General features: G+C 36.8%; 2 protein-coding genes across 3 annotated transcripts in view; one reads left to right on the top strand and one right to left on the bottom strand.

Annotated features, from left to right (window-relative positions):
- Bib (big brain) overlaps window positions 1–17,947 on the top strand; it is a 34,654-nt gene that overhangs the window by 10,732 nt on the left and 5,975 nt on the right. Inside the window, exon 3 of the mRNA XM_071707352.1 lies at window positions 7,550–7,757. Coding sequence (XP_071563453.1) covers window positions 7,550–7,757 — 208 coding nt within the window. The remainder of the gene's footprint in view (window positions 1–7,549; window positions 7,758–17,947) is intronic.
- LOC139773106 (UDP-glucosyltransferase 2-like) lies at window positions 9,052–12,077 on the bottom strand. Of its 2 annotated transcripts, XM_071707353.1 has the most exons (6): window positions 11,608–12,077; window positions 10,669–11,153; window positions 10,196–10,566; window positions 9,852–10,071; window positions 9,554–9,773; window positions 9,052–9,395 (listed from the first exon to the last, which is right to left on the bottom strand). In XM_071707353.1, exons 2-6 carry the CDS (start codon window positions 11,150–11,152, stop codon window positions 9,077–9,079), a joined length of 1,614 nt encoding a protein of 537 aa, XP_071563454.1. In that variant the 5' UTR covers window position 11,153; window positions 11,608–12,077; the 3' UTR covers window positions 9,052–9,076. The 2 variants fall into 2 exon arrangements, with proteins under 2 accessions (XP_071563454.1, XP_071563455.1); XM_071707354.1 differs by lacking the exon at window positions 11,608–12,077 and having other exon boundaries at window positions 10,669–11,372.

Genomic DNA, 17,947 nt, shown 5'->3' with positions numbered 1-17,947 from the left:
GAAGACCCAGTCGTACTTTCTCTTCAATACGTTTATCAATACGTTATATTTCCGATAACACAAATGACACGTCTCATATTGGTACAGAGTTTACGAATACCATTCACTCTCTCTTTCCTTTGAAGGTAATAAGAATTAATTGGCGTTCGGTGCTCGTTAAGCATACAGTTACAATCAACAATCAAGTTGAAGACATCAAATAAAATATTTGTAACTTTCTTAGATAATAAGCGATTAATCGTTAATTTTTAACGAATTTCTTTGGACAAATATCTTGATGGATTTTTCCTTTAACATTTGTATCGCCGAGATAAAGCGTTGACGACATCTATGAATTCTGGGAAGATGTTTTCTCAAAGTTACGGGAAGAACGTGTTGTTTCTTTGTACAAAAAGGCGAGTGTGAAGACATATTTTATACTTTCGAGTATGCGTTACCATTTCCAGACTAAACAAAAACGTGAGAGCTTTTGCCGCGCTTGGAGAAATAAGTCTAGCGTGAGAACTGATAAAAGTTAGCGTTGCTCTTTCGGCTGGATCCATTTATTTATTTATACATTATTTTTTATTAAAATTAATTTTTACGTTACATATATTATAATCTATATTAAGCATCTCCTTCTTTTTTTAATATATAAATGTAGATATTACATATATAACACATATATAACAACTGTAAATATATAGAATGTCCTTAGATGCGATCGTTTTGAATCTCCAAATGTGTACATATGTGTCAAATAACGTGAAGCTCGCGGATCAAAAAACCGTAAACTCTATTGTAAGATCCGCCAGCATCTCGGCGGATCCCGTAAATAGAAAGAAAGAACTTCCACTATTAAGCGAGCCGGTTTGGGTTAAGTTGAGCGCGGAGTAGTAGAGGATGCCAACAGATGGTCGTAACCACGTGTTCGTTTTCAACAACCTCCTTTCCATTTCTTCCCTGCGAAGCGGTAGATTGGATGCACGCGTGCGTCGCATTTTGTACTTCGAAATTAGCTTCGTGACACAGCCAAAGTCTTATGCACTATTTTAAGACGTCAGATGCCGGCGAGGATTCTCGATGGCACTAATCTCGCGTCGCTTCATGATTTTTTTGGAACTGAAGTGAGTGATCACTCGAGTGACTTGAGTATAAGACCGACAAACTTTCGACAAAGGGCTTATGTCAAATCTCGTCTAATTAGAGATATATAAGCAATAAAGTAAAGAGGAAAATAATATTCGACACTGACTGGCAACAAAGATTTATTCGTAAAGAAATTATTGCGAAAAATATTACCTCAGCCAGAGTTTGAACCTGGAACTCCCTTCATTCCGTGAAGGTGTCGTACCAATTCGACCACTGAGGCATGTGGTAATATTTATTGCAATAATCTGTTAATTGTTCCGTACTGTAACGCGTACATTCAATTTTTACATATTTTCCAATCATGACTGCGCGCTGACTAAATTTGTCAATAAAGTAAAGATTAATCGCGTTGTAAAACACTTTATTACTCGATTTAGGATACAATGACTGCTAGCGTAAACTCGTACACATTCAACAATTTTTAATATACATCTTCTTTCTGATGAAACGAGCTTTTCTGATCCAAATTCGTGATTTCTTCACGAATGTTAAATGTATCCGTAATACATTAAAATAAAATAGATTCAAAAATATTTACAAAGTATTTAAACAAAATTGAAACATTTTAGCAATAACATCTGTAAACAATAAATCAATTCATTTATTTAATTACGAATGTCTCGCTCCGCACAGGATTCGAAAGATAACGCATATCGTCGGTTCAAATTACGGCTCGTGCCGAAATTAATACCGTGGTGCGACATGGTTCGCGGAACACGAGGAAGCCGTCGAACATTGCGCGGGCTGATCGTGAATTTCCGTCCCTTTTTTTTTCTTAATCCTACCGGTATTATATATCCTTAAGCGTGTCCGGCGCGGATAGACGTCTTCGGAGGCCCGGAGACGTAGAACATCTGCCGCGTCGTCGGACCCCTCGACTGCGGCCCCCCGACGAAGGAGAATCATTTATGGGGCCCTAAAGCTCCTTTGTGACGGCGACTTACGCTGTACGGCGCCCAAAAAGGACCACGGAGGATTCCTTTTGTGCAACATGTGGCCGGCACGTGTATCCTCGTATGAAGGCGCGGCCCGATTTATACGGGATCTATATGAGAGAAGGATGCGTGATGCGTGATTCGCTCATGCTCTAAGGCAGCTGCGTGGTCCTACGCATACCTAAAAGGTCGATAGGATTCTCGCATCGTCCCCGCATCTACATGCGGGCCTAGATCTTGCCTAGATTTCTAGATCACGGTCGTCTATTGCAATACTCATCTATCCGACGCGAAAGATGTGATTAAATACTGTCATAATTACATTGAATATTTTGTGTATTTTTGAACGATATTGTATGGTTTATAAACACACAAATATAAACAGTAATTCTCTTTTTAATATGCCTACTTAGGAGAGCTGCAATCGAATTTACCAAGAGCTATTGAAGGACCCGTCATTTGGATTATTATTTAAGAGACTCAGCACAAATGACCGCATTGCTCTCGCAGTCTGTTCCTTTATGGCCGTCTTGAGGAGGGATACCGACAATTATCTCTTGACCCTGCCATTTCCGCAGTATTACTACCTCGCAGCTTACTACGCCGCTTTGTCTGAGGTTTCGTTTAATCCATGCAACTTCCTTTCCTTTCGCGCACATTAAAAATGTTTTCGCTTTGCAATTAGACCTACAGTCGATGATTTATTGTAGTATTATTACGTCATTAAGATTTTAAGAGGCCATTTGAATAAGTGAAGACGTGTAGAAAAAGAAAATATATATTATTATCATCACTGTGTGTGTTTTTTCTCAAGAGAGAAAGAAACGTCTCTTTATTATTGCACGTCGAGAAACCAAGAAAGAGTTATGAATTGTCGTAAGGATAATAATGCGTCGGGTTGCACGTTTCAATGACGGCCGAGGTAAATTACGTGTCATCACAATTCGCTTCGAGAGGAAAAATGAATGGGCGCGGGTTGTGCGTAGGCGAATTCGCGCTGGTATTTTAATCGCCGCGGCGTACGCGCGCTTCCTGTCTCTACCTTTCAAACATAAACAATACGGGAGGGCGGAATTGCAGCGCGACCTGTTTCTCCGATATACGCTTCGCTCCCTTTCATAGGAATTCCTGTGCTTTGTACGGTGCGCGCGCGCAAACACACACACACACACACACACACACCTTGCGCAAGAAACCGCATCGAACGCGAAAGATGAAACCCGAAATCATCGGCCCGCGTATATGTACCCGGTCCCGGGTCCCGGGTCCCGGGTCCCGGCGGCGACACGCCAGTTTCTTGAAAGTGAGAAAGGAGAACGTAAAAGTAGGCGGACGCGCATCGGGCGCAAGAAAACCCATGGCGGCCGAGGCGAGCTATTGTAATGATGGGACACGCAGAAGACTCGGATGATGATGATGATGAACCTGGTGTACGGCGCGCCCGGAGGGATTACAATAATAACCGTGCCGAGTAATAATTTCAGCATTTTGACGTTTATGCATTGCTCCCACGGTCATTCGATACGGGTCCGGTTCCCACTGAGGCTATACGCGGGCATTCTCTACGTTCTCTCATCTTCGTAAAACGCACTTATCCCGAGAAGGAAGATATATCCTAGTAATCGCACGTTGGAGACTATTCTAGTTTGCATGGCAGCTCGCGACGCGTTAGCTCTACTAGAGCAAAATATCCATCAATTCTTAAGATACGTTGAGACATTGACGATAATCATTAATAGAATTAATTACCCGAATCAAGTAGTATTTAGATATATTAAAAAGAAAGAACAAGTTAAATTTATTAAGAAATTTCTACTGCACTGCGATATTTTTAAATATAATAATTTAAAGTTTCAAATTTAGAATTATATTTATAGATATATTACTATTTAAAGTATTCTATTCCAATTTTTTTTAAATCAAGCTTATTCTTTCTCTTATTAAGTTAAAACGTTGCATTGTGCGAATTATGCAGGCTCAATACACCACTCTTCGATTTCATTCGCAACGAAACCAAATCCATCGTCATCCACCCTCCTTCGTCGCCTTCCCAGTAACGACTTTACGGTTCATCCTACGTCCTAATTTCATGGTTTGACCATGTTAACCTCAACATCTGAGCTTTCCCAAGACTTTATAATGGTATCGAAGCGAACGCATCATCTCCGGGCCCTTTGAGTTTTCGTCGTTTATCGCACTCGTCACATGTGCGATATTCCTCGTACAAGGGGATTCTGAAGCGGTTTGGAGTGTCCAGAATTCGGTTCAGTGGAAGGCGGATCGGGGGCAGAGGGGGGAGGGGGGTTTGATCACGTCTCGACAAGGTTCGAGAAGGGGGATCCGTGGTCCAGCACGCGGAAGGGGGTATCAATAGCTCGTTAATCGTAACGGAGGGTGGATTCGGAGTGATACATATCCTACCCCCGTCCATCCTCCCGTCCCCCTTGAATGAATTGAAATTTATTTAAAACGGGCGCACCGACGTACGTACCCTTGGGGTTTTCACCGAGATAGAGAGAGGCGTCTCTCTTGCACCCCTCGTGTGAATCGCGAAAACGGTGCACAGGTTGCACCGGGCACTGGCTGCTGCGGCTCTCGAGTCAAGTGCACGCAAGATTAAACCTTCCTCCATCATGTCTCGCCTGGATGACCACGCGCTTTTCATCACGCACGACGAGCCCTGAGAACGCGCCCGCCTCCGGGCCGAAACCTCGTCGAATTTCTCCCATGAAGCTACTCCTCGCATGCATTCGACTCGCCTTTCATACGAGATCGCCATTCTTTTCGCGAGAGCCAGCAACGACAATAAGCGTATCATACGTAAAATAATCCAGTTGAACAGAATATCTAAATATCACCGTGTATCACCAACACAGTAGCTCGAAGGCACAAAAAAATGTTAAAGCTTGATGATTTTAAAGTAGAGCGAATCATTCTCTGAAGTCACTTATTTAAAAATGTATTACAACATCAAAATGATATCGATTGTATTAAAGCCTAAGAGTTTTATTTTGAGTTATAATGTTTAAACGTACGATAGAACACAATTTTCTTAGAAAATAGATGCCAGTCTCATTTTATTTGAAAATGATACGTTTTAGAAAAATGTTCTCGAGGTAATAAGGTTCGGAATCAAACTCATAAATGCACAAAAAATGGAGTCAAATAAATCGAGACAAATAGATAGGAAGAAGCGTTTCGTAACTCGTAAAAAGTAAAAGGTGTTTAAATAATGATACGAAAGATTAAAGAGCTCCGCATTCAGTTAATTCATGCTATCGTCATTTGGCAATTGTTGAAAAAGTCGACTTTTAAGAGACCGTTAATGAGAGAGAGAGAGAGAGAGAGAGAGAGAGAGAGAGAGAGAGAGAGAGGGGGGGAGGAAACTGCTAAATATTATACTTTACCTACACTATACGCATTTACTGAACATTCTGTGCACTGAACATTCTCGGCCTTCGCAACTTTTCACAGAGCTTTTCGACAGAATTATATTTAGCAAAATCATACAGAGAAACAAAATACGTTATCGTTCTCGTGCATTCGCACGTTGATCGCAGCGTAACGTATCCACGTGGGAAACGCATATTGCTGGACGATTTTTTCGCAGAAGAAGTAAAAATCCGCTTATCACGCGAGGGCACGCGTGTAAATATAAAAATGCTGCCGCTCCTTTCTCCCTTAGCCGATTGGGGACTCTCGTCTGCTGCCACAGTTGATCCCAATTGTGCGGTCATGATCTGCATTTCTGATTTCATCAATTCGTTCTCTCGTGACACGCTCGGCGAAGAGAAAGGAGAGAGGACGGGAAGGGGAGCGAGTATTGTCATTTGCATCGCGACCGCGGTGTTGAGACGGGGTGTTTTCGTGTCTGATGAGGAGGAAGAATGCGAGGGGCGGCGAATTGCAACTCGAACCCAGTATTTAGCGGTGAGATTAATCGCGATCGTGCGATCAAATAACCCACGGGGCAAAGTTGCGAAGGGCGAGAACCGCACAGGTGTAGTCCCGTAGAAATTCTGTGAGTAGATGTTACCGGACGAGTTTATTCTATTTAGCGGCGTCTGTGCAATATGCGTTTGAAGAAGGTTCGATTTCAATTTTAGAAACAGAAAAGATTAATTATAAATCGGTAAAAAAGAATTATCATTAAAATTTAAATGAAAATCCAAAATGGGCTTGACAAAGAAATGAGGAAAAAATATTCCCAGAAAAGACAATGTTAATGCGATATTGAATATAAAGCTAAAACAAAAAAGACAAGGAGGAAGAACAATTTAATAATTTCTTTGAATATTTCGCAAATATCTATTTTTATTTTTATTTGTTATTAAATAAATGTCAAGTTAAAATCACGAGCACTTCTGCATCTTTGTGCTTTTGTCACGTTGTATGTAAACCCCGATGAAATATCGCAAAGAGGATAGAAAATAATGCGAGAGACGTAATTTCAGTGAAATTTGTGAATGCCATTCTCAAGGAATTTTGACTGAATAAAATCACTTGCATAGTCCATACAAGTGAAGAGATATATTAAAGAAAACATTCATCAAACAAATAAATGTAAAAAATTAAAACAAGAAGAAATCTTGTGGGGGATAATTAAACGATAAAAACATAGAAATTAACATTTTTTGTATCTTTTTTTTCGTGCAGCACAACTTTACCTTCTTTTTAAAGATTTATGAAAGTTAATCTTAAAAAATAAGTTGAACTTGAAATAAGTTTGAATTAATTATCTAAAATTTTTTGGAAAAAACTGCTGCAGTTTTTTTCCGTAAAAACATTGAATTACACTGCAACGGGATTGCATTTGATGTACATTTTTGCATCATCGACAAACAAACTTGACAAACAAACTTGAGTTCGAAAGTGTGAAATGCGACCGTATGAGCACTCGTGGGATACGATTGGAGGTCACATCTCTGCGACCCCATATGATTATATGGACTGAGAAAATCAACGAGAATTTTATGCAAGGGAAACGTCACGAGAGGAAACATCGGGGTCACGTTTAAGGGCTCGAGGATGCACTAGCTAATATAAACATTACACCGCTGGGACCGACTTACCGCAGGGGGTTTTTATGCAGGGCGCATGTCTCGCTGCAAGCTTCAATAGGAAAATCATCGTATATTATATTGCGGTTGCGATATAACTCCTACATACTGACGCTACCGCCATACAGGAGGCCATATGTGATCATTTTTGGCGAGCGATCGATAATTTTCTTTTCCTGAAGAAATCATTTTTATCTTTTTATACGATCGTGTCTTGCAAGAGAGTTGTAAAAATTACGATAAGATATGTAAATATAATTTCTGATAATATTTCTAATAATACATAATCTCTCATTGTCAGATAGATTAAATCTAGTTATACGTGATGTAATTGTGGCTAGTTTTATATTCAAGCGAAACATATTAATATCTAAGTTAATAGATAAATCAATATTTATTGAATCCGTCTTTTTTCAATTTCAGAGTAACTATACCTTCGAATACGCAGACCCTGCTATCCCACGGTCGGCTAGTGGGTGCGATCGAGAGGCTTTTGATCGAGATAGCACTATCGGTGCTTATCGTGCTAGCCCATTTCGCGGTGGACTCACCTAGATCATTGCCACCTACGATTTCTTCGAAAGCCTCCGCAGTTTTGGCCGCGGCCTATACAGCAGCTACTCTCGTTTTCGTAAGTTTATTTTTTATGATTATTTAATTATGTAGTTTTAATAAAAAGGATTATAGAGTAGAGAGCACAGATTGCGAGATGCAATAATTTTTCTATCGTTAAATCAATAGTTAATTATAACTTTTAATGAGTCTATTGTCATTATGTTATCTACAAAATTGTACCTTTTTAAAAGAGATAAAAAAATGGCGCCAAGTACACGCGTTCCTCGTTATATCAAACATTTGTACAAAAGATTTGACATCAAAAACTAGCGCCAACTTATATTTGCAAATTAAATCTAATGTTTCAACATTTTATACCTTTATACACTGGCTAATAAGTATTTTGATCACATGTGTATAAAAGATTTAATATAAAAAACTGATGCTAACTAGATTCTGTAAAATTTAAATTACTCTTTTTTAACATAAAAGCTATTATATCAAATAAAATCTTACAAAAGTTTTATAATATGAAAATCTGATATCAATTTATAGATTTCATAAGATTTATTTCTTTTAATTATCATACAAGCTTCAATATTTAAAAAACTATTACATGCAAAAACTTCACGCTGTTAGACATTAAAATATTTTTAGTCAATAAGAAATGGGCAGGAACTTTAGTCACATAAAGGAGTAAATTATGAATTATAAATATTGCAATGCTACTAGTATTTTTAATGATTCCCCCCCCACACACGTCGCTTGTTGGCAGATAGGGTTAAGCTGAATAAAAAATCCTCTATTTTGTGATGTTGGGAATAATAAATGGGAAATTAATTAATGAAGATTTGCGAATGAACATGTATCCGCACGATTCAGTTACAAAAGACACCTCTTCTAAGCTAGCAGGACCAAATCGGCAGAATCAAACCGGACCTATCAGAATATTTAGTACCCATAAAGTACTCTTTCTTATCAGCAGAATCAATCACTACTCGTAGAATCGATTTAGGATAATTTGTACCGCGAAAATATGAAGTTTCAGATTTTGTAACCCAGCCGTTTGATGGAAAACTACCCCCTATCCCTAACAGTCTCAAGAGTAAAATACTCTTTCTTATCAGTAGAATCAATCACTACTTGCAGAATTGATTCAGGATAATTTGTACCGCGAAAATATAAAGTTTCAGATTTTGTAACCCAGCCGTTTGATGGAAAACTACCCCCGATCCCTAACGGTACACTTCCATGACCATTTTGCATAGTTTGGGCATTTCGAAAACAATTCTATTGCTATAAGACCAAATTATGCTCAAGCTCATATACAGACGAATATAAGGGGAAAAAAAACATAATAATGGCTTAAATGTTTTTTAAATGTATACAATTTCATTACGCCAATTTTTTCTTTCTATACGATTGTATCTTTTTATGTATTATGCGATGGTTTATATGAATTGTATATAACTGCTTTGAAACCCATCCTACAATGCGTAAAATAACGCATAAAACTAAAAATGATGTTATCGTCAAGAATACAATGATATCTAAATCGAATTGCTGGTACCACGCGGTATCGACTCCATTGAAACGTAAATGAGGTGCGCCATTGTGACGCATTACAAACTCAATCCACCATATAATATTCTCTAAGCTATCATAAGGCTTGTCCTTTGTGAGAGCACGTAGCGCCAACATCCTATTTTTGTACCTGCACACAGTGCACCAAATATATACATATATGCATGTTAGTTATTATATGTAAATATCACTATCGTCTCTCTATCCACATTACGATTACGAGACGATTACTATCGTACATATACATACAGTACGGGCGCGTGTACTAATAATTGACATCGTAATTACCCTTTATCATCGGCGACTTCCAGTATAGCATCGTGCAATTCCGACGTCGTAAGCTGGACTATGTCCAGGTATCTTGCAACTCCCAGAGAAACCATTTTCGTAACTTGGTACACCTGATCGAAGACAAACGGTAGTCCTAAGAGCGGGACGGCATAATGAACCGCTTCTTCGGTACTCTGCAGTCCGCCTTGATAAATGAAGAGCTTGATGTTCGGATGAGCTGAAATAAGGACAAGGAAACGATTAATAATCCCGGTATTAATTTTTATCAAATGCCGGCTTGTCTGTTTCAATTTACCCAGCACGCCCTGTTGTGGGGTCCATTTCGAGATAAAAACGTTGGGAGGAACGTGAAAGCTATCATTCTCGAATTTCCACAGTACTTTATACGGCAAATTGGAAAAAGCGTTCGCAAAGACCTCCAGTGTTTTCTTCGGCAATAATTTGCTTTTCGTGTTTGATCCCAGACTCATATAAACGAAACCATTTGTCGCATTGTCCAGGAAATCTTTTAAATCCTGTAGACGGTAAATTTTATGAAGATATATTTTTCTTAATTGTGTTTAATGCGTTAAAGCGTGCGAGATTGATTGATATGAAATAGAATTTTAATACTAATCAATAATTATTATAAAGTCTTACTTTTGGTAACGACGGTGGCGTCTTTGCGATGTGCAATCCGCTGAAGTGAACGATATTAGGTATTTCGGGTCTGGCGTATGCAAGCAAAGGTTCTTGATTGATCAAGATGAGACTCATATTCTTCTCAACGTCGGTGATATGCGGTATATCATTACCGAAATACTTTTCAGCGATCTTTTGTTGTTTGTTCGCGAAATTATTAAACCATGAATATATGTTCCACCAAGTATTTATGAAATTCACCAATCGCCTCCAAAATGGTTTATCTAATCCTGCGAAACTTTCAAGCTCCCAATTCGAGGGATGCGATGGGAGCACGGGACTACCGTGAGTGAAACGATGACAGTTTTGCAAATCCATAGACATAATACCTGAGATTATAAAACTCGTTGAGTAACACCGTTCGTAGCTGTTACATAATACACGACATGATCGATTAAGTATAATAACGGCATAATTTTATTTAACCTCACCTATTAAAGGTGCATTAAATCTGTGCGCCAGCATGTAGGTTGCAGGAGTCATAATCATCTCCGCTATTACCGCGTCAAATTGCACATCGGTTCCATTTTTATAATATTCCACGAGATCAGGATGGCTGAGGACTTCCTCCGCGATATTATGACCCAGTGTTAATAATCTCGTTTTTAATCCTGCCAATTGTGTGAGATTCCAACGGGTCTGACTTATATCAGTGTCATCAACTTTTTCATATATAAAACCGAAGTCTATTTCCGTATAGTTGGTCACGCTAGTATCGTTTAAAATATTAGGAGTTAATGTTACTATCTCGTGTCCCCGCTTATTCAGAGCAAGACATATTGCCCGAAATACTATCTGATGACTATAGGATGGAGTTGGAGTAATGATCAATAGCCTTTTGCTGCATGCTAGATTACTCGTAATCAAAATCCATAGGATCGTGATAATTGGTGAGATACCGACAACCAGTCTCATCCTGTAGAACAAGAAAGACACTGATTATATATATTTAATTTTTAGCTACTATATAACATGTACTATATGCATGCGACAAAGCACAATAAATTTATTTTACACTTGGAAAATTGCAAAATAGGTATTATATGTGTATTGAATAATATATTAAATAATATTTTTGTTTTCTGACATAATCTTTTGAAATAATATAAAATCAATTTTTGTATAGAAAGATCAGATCACAAAAATTAATACAAATATCGACATTACAATAATTAATGTCTTTTTTACATATTGTGTATACAATACACGCGTAAAATTACATTTCCTTTTTGTATAAAAAAAGGAATATTAGTTTGATTATTTATATTCTATAAAGCACTCGACTAAATCAGATTATACGTTGTTAAAAGACACAAGTTATTTTAATTATCCTATAAAGCACTCGATTAAACCAGATTATATGTACTTACGTTATTAATAAGATATATAAATTATTGTAATTATCCTCCGCAGTAGGATCACTAATATTCAGTAACGACAATGTGGTGTACGGTTTTGCCCGAAGAAGAGATGTGCTCAGACTGAACTTTATAAAACGTAGGAATGGTATTATGTAGATTCCGTCGAAGTGGAATGTTTTCGTATTTTCGTTTTAATTTATGTTGTTGCGCGGCAAGTATTAACGGCATGAATATTAATAGGATGTATACATATATTGAGAAATTTATAGAAGAATTATAGAAGAAGAATGTGATATTAAAACCAGAGAACTCAACTTTAGAATAATTACTTACAAAGAAAACTATCTTCAAGGAGAACTTCAATACTAAATAATGTCGTCTGAAAGCTTTCTAAGCTTATCTAAGGAATAATTTTCCTTACAATTAGATAAGCTTACACTGAGAAACCCATTTTGTTGAATCAACTAAAGCCTTGGTTGAATATGAGCAAACAAATTCTTTAGTTAATATAACACAAAATTTGGTTAACATAATAAACATTTTTTTAACATAACTAAATTTTTTGTTAGAATTATATAATTACATTATATAATTACAAGCTTAGATTGTCATATAACAAGCATAAGTTATAGTCTTTCCTATGATTATTATATTACGTCATTATATAATTGCATAATTGTATATAATTTTTTTGAGACAATGCATATAACTTGTGACTAACATTGTTAGTAAAATAACGTGTAACTGGTCAACGTGATATTTTGCATTTTTCTCTTTTCCAATTTTGTAAAACAAAATTTTATGCATTATTCTTTTGTGTTGCATGAAATACTAGTATTTAAACTCTTGACTCTTTCCGTTTCAAATATAAAAATAACTTGATATTTCGAATTTTATTACTATACAAGCGTAACCGAAACAAAAAAAATGAAAAAATTATATATCAAATGTCTCGTCTTTACTATTATACTATTTTAAATGTAATATAAATTAATAAATGTGATATAACATTATTGCAACTATTTTTACTACAAATACACGTATACTCTCTAAATTTGAATGAGTGAAAAGTCACTGAAGTGGCATACTTTAGACTGATGATGTTGTGTTTCAGGGTAGAAGTTGCTCACAATTACTCTGTCTTTTCGTATAACGTATATTTCTTTCTTTCGATACAAAAGTTTTTACTCAGCGTCACTGTAACTCGCGCAGTTTAGATAAGGTACTGCCAAAAAAAAGGGCTCGGGGCACTCGCTATTTACTGTTCCGCGGTGGCGAACTGAGACCGGGATGACGCCTCAGGAACGTTGTCCTGGATCGCCGGTCTGACGACCACGCCTAGGGACTATTGTCCTGAGTCGCCTGATGTTAGTTCGGACACACGACAACGCCTGGGAGTACCTCACTCTGAGTCGTGTTTGCTTCGGACGCACAATTTTTGATGCGAAATCGTCTATTGCGGGTGTACTGCGCTATGGCTGCGGGCAGAATGCCCGATTTTTCCATCGCGATCCCCCACCTTATCCCGGTTCCGTCGAAACGATTCCTCATTGGTCCCCTCGATTCGAGCGAGACACCGATGAGGCGATCACGGTGGCGGCGGTGTCCTGCGATTACCGGCGCCGCGGTTCCCTTTGGCTAACGCCGCCAGACGGAAAGAGCGGCGACGATCGTGTACGTGTGCGCGTGGCAAAAATTGTACGTCCGAGAGGTCCATCGCTTTAACGCGGCACATATATGTGTGTATAATTTTTTATGTATTTATGCGCATGTCGTGCACGACTTCTCGGATGATGCGTAACAGATGAAGTGGCAACTTCAACTGGTTCAGATTCAGTATGTGACGTGATAAGAACACTATGCTAATTGTAAGCATAATTCGTGACCATAGGTTTTTACGACGCAAATATATTTTTATTTTTTTAGTTATTTTTGAAATGTGAACAACTGAATTAGTAACAAATGCATAATAGCGGCAAATGTTAATATAATTGATGCAGTCATAATTTTTTAAAACAGATGTTGATACGTATGAATAAGGGATTGCAAAATTGATAAAATTTTCTACAACTATTCTGTGATAGATAAAAATACACAATTGCTTATGTCAATTGTATATTCGATTATATATTTAATTATGAAGCTGAACTTATTGGAATTACGTCAATTTTAATGAATTTCAATTTCGATTTAATAAGTTCCGTCTTTGAATCCAGGCTGCTTGCATTTTTCCACATCTAGACTTCAATATATCACAACGAAAAAGAGCAAACGAAATAGGAGAAGGGTAGCGAACTGCGAGACAGCGAAATCCAATTCTTTTACCGATTAATATTGTCTGTTGCATCTGGAAACATGGCGAACATGGTGCATCGGTAGTACCTATATATATTCGACGCGTGAAAGGAAAGACTGATTTGTCCGTAGATCGGGATTTATTTGTCAATTTACAACACTTATCTGTAATATTTACCAAAGTTTGATAGTAAAAGCATTGAAATTAAAAATACGATTTGAGAAAGGACAAAATATTATTATGCTGTTTCGTTCCGTCTCGCATAATGCCGTTTTTAAGTATTTAAAAGATCAAGGTTGGTGCGACGACTTCAAGGTTGATCGATTTTAATTCATTTCGTATCTACGAATTAAGAATAATGGAATCTAGTTTATAATATCGTTAAAAATACTTTCCAAAAAAGTTGTTACCAGTAAAATGATAAAATTTCCCTAAATAAAAAAAAGAAATAGGTCAAACGTTTTAAAAAACTAAATATTATTAAAACAGCAAAGTAATAGAAAATACTTAAATGCAATTGAAACGTTATTTTGATATAATGAATGATGATATAATGAAATCAAGGATGAAATGATTATTTGAGTTAAATAACTTCATTTACATAAGCTTATGTCTGATGATTTACCCAGAGCTAGAATCATTTAAAGTTAACCATTGATATTAAGTAATAGCTTTACGTACCTACTCAGACTCATATGCGGACATTAATGTTAATCGGACATTAAAGTTAAAAAAATTTTAAAAATCGGTTTCCAGAAAATTGGTAACAAAAAACTATACACTTTATGGCACTTCCCGGGAAATACTACCCCTGTTTCATATACAATTCTTTGAAATTTGGTCGATTATTTCCCGAATTCGGTCAATAATTTGCCGAAAAATTAGAGAAATTAAAAAAAACCGGTTTCCAGAAAATCGGTAGCGAAAAACTATACACTTTATGGCACTCCCCGGGAAATTCTACCCCTACTTCATATACTTTTAGTAAAAATTCGGTCCACTAACGAATGAGTAGTTCGCGGTCAGACAGACAGACAGACAGACGTCCGGTACTTATATATATATAGATACGTTAAATATTAGACTGAAATTTATAGTCTCTATATTTTTAAGTTATATTTTTCTCGATTTCCAAGAGTTTGGAGATGTGTGTTATTATACTGAGAACTTGGATCGACATAATTTTTTTTATATATTATGTAAGATTGTTGAATCATTCGATCTCCATTATTATCTTCAGTTCTTTCTTCACATCTCCTAAGTATATTCATTTATATCATGACATTTTATGTAAGATTTTAAGACATCTATTCCTTCAAATATTATGATTGGAAATGCACATTTATGTTCGAAATTGCAAATAACCTTTATATCGATACTTGAATAAACTTTTATTCGTTGAATTTTCTCTTGCTATTAATTGTTTTATCTTTACTTGCAACTTTTAGATTAATTAACTTGAATGTAGAAAACGAGCGTGGCCTAGTAGACAGCGCACTGGTCTATTGAGCCAATAGTCCAGTCAAATTAGCAAAAATAGAAAAAATAACCGGAAAAAAGCTATAAATTGGTGGAGACCTTTATCTTGGCATACTATTGAACATACTGAAAGTCCGGACCTCTATCTGCGGGGCTCGATCCGCCATCTTGAAAAAAAGGTGCTTCAATTCAGTTTTTTCCTCATATCTCGATAATTGTTGATCCTATCGCAATGAAGGTTATTATAAAAAATAAAGCTAATTAAATTATCTATAAAAAAGGTTCAATACATTTTTTTCGCAACTTTAATAGTTTCTCTGTAATACATAGTTGAATAATGGATATTTGTATTTTATGTCTCAGGCTGTCGTAAAATCACACTCTCAGTGTAGAATTTGTAAGAAAAAATATAAATAGACAAAAAATATCAAATGTATGCGTGATATTTCTCGTACATATGAAAATTTGGCAACTCTTACCATTTAAAATTGTTGTACACGACTAGTACTGGGGGTAGCGTCGTCTACAAGATTCAGTCGTCTGAATTGAAGTCGTCGTTCAGTCGCCTTCGAGTAGTCACTGCAGGCACAGCCATAATTCGGAAAGATATTCGCTCACAAATCAACGACACGTCTGCATATCCTTCAAGCGATGATTTTTTGACAGATGTAAAAGACTACATACCGAAATCCCTCAATATTTTTCTGGAAAACGTTATAGCTAAAGGAAGAAAATGCCCATTGCAGCAGCTCGAACAAAAATGCATTTCAATAGCGCACGCTATTATGTTGGCGACCAGGATAAGATCTTTCTTGTTACCACTTTTAATCAGCGTTGCTGCTTTTTTATACCGGAAATTTGGCTCTAAAAATCTAGTAACGTTACTATCTAGCTTGGGCTTCAGCGCATCATATAATGAGGTACAATTATTGGAAGCTTCAGCTGTCAAGCATTGGAAGCTTGACGAGAACGATTTCTTCGTAATCGATGTTGAATATCGAGATGATGATCATAGTCCTGCAGATTCACAACCTCAGGAAACGGTTCAGAAGAATCTTGTAGACGACGCTACCCCCAGTACTAGTCGTGTACAACAATTTTAAATGGTAAGAGTTGCTAAATTTTCATATGTACGAGAAATATCACGCACACATTTGATATTTTTTGTCTATTTATATTTTTTCTTACAAATTCTACACCGAGAGTCTGATTTTTATGACAGCGTGAGACAAAATACAAATATCCATATATTCAACTGTGTATTACAAAAAAACTATTAAAGTTACGAAAAAAATGTATTGAACCTTTTTTATAGAGAATTTAATTAGCTTTATTTTTTATAATAACCTTCATTGCGATAGGATCAACGATTACCGAGATATGAGGAAAAAACTGAATTGGAGCACCTTTTTTTCAAGATGGCGGATCGAGCCCTGCAGATAAAGGTCCGGACTTTCAGTATGTTCAATAGTATGCCAAGATAAAGGTCTCCACCAATTTATAGCTTTTTTCCGGTTATTTTTTCTATTCGCTATATTTTGATCTAATTTGACTGGACTACAAAGGTCCCGGGTTCGATTCCCGGTAGAGCTAGAAAAATTATATTCGCTCGTTCTCCTCTCGGAAGGTAATGGCAAACCACCGAGAGTATGTCTTGCCAAGAGAACTTCTCTAAAAAATCTAGCCGTTCGGAATCGGCGTTAAACTCTAGGTCCCATATACAATGTGTATAATCCACGTGCGCAACACATGTATATGAAGAGAAGTCACCACGCTCGGACACGAGTAATATGACTGAGGATGGAACTTGAATGTGTACTTACACACGTTGAAGCCGTATATCGCGGCTACTAAATAAAGACTAAATAAAGACAAATCGGGGGCAAAGTGCACGAAATGTAAAAAAACAATTAACGTATCGAAAAGAAATACGGCAAGAGATTTAAGACTACATATACGAGAAGCAAAACATTAAGGCATGTACCAACTTCTTAAAGACGATTTTCCACAGCCACAAAAACAACATTCTGCGTTATAATATAATAACTGTTTGTAAGCTGACTTCAGGTTAGGAGGTATTGGAAAATCGTCTTTATAAGAAGTTGGTACATTCCTTCATGTTTAGCTTCTCGTATATGTAGTCTTAAGTCTCTTGCCGTATTTCTTTTCGATACGTTAATTGTTTTTATTACATTTCGTGCACTTTGCCCCCGATTTGTCTTTATTTAGTTCAAAACAGCCCCGCACCTTTGCGCGTTTTGGTCTTTCTTTTGGTGCCATTATGACTGTTCTGTATTGCGGACTGTCTGATACTGCGCGGTACAGAAATCGCGTTAACATTATTTATTACCTAAACCTTAGATGTATGTAAATATGGATATACGTATAATTTTTTGCCCAACATATCATATCGTACGGCTCTATCTTCTTTCTTCGATTACTAAATTTAAACTTATTTTTAAGTTAAAACACACGCAGCGCGTATGACAATTAAAAATGTTGAAGTTAGTTAGATATACGGTAAAAATTAAAAATCAGTTTAATCTATTAAACGCTCTCTTATGAAATGATATT

The sequence above is a fragment of the Temnothorax nylanderi genome, unplaced genomic scaffold (assembly GCF_030848795.1).
Source record: "Temnothorax nylanderi isolate EJ_2023f unplaced genomic scaffold, tnyl_v1.0 TNYL_tig0057_pilon, whole genome shotgun sequence".
NCBI lineage: Eukaryota > Metazoa > Arthropoda > Insecta > Hymenoptera > Formicidae > Temnothorax > Temnothorax nylanderi.
The sequence above is the reverse complement of the archived record's forward strand: the minus strand, read 5'-3'. Positions and strand labels throughout refer to the sequence as shown.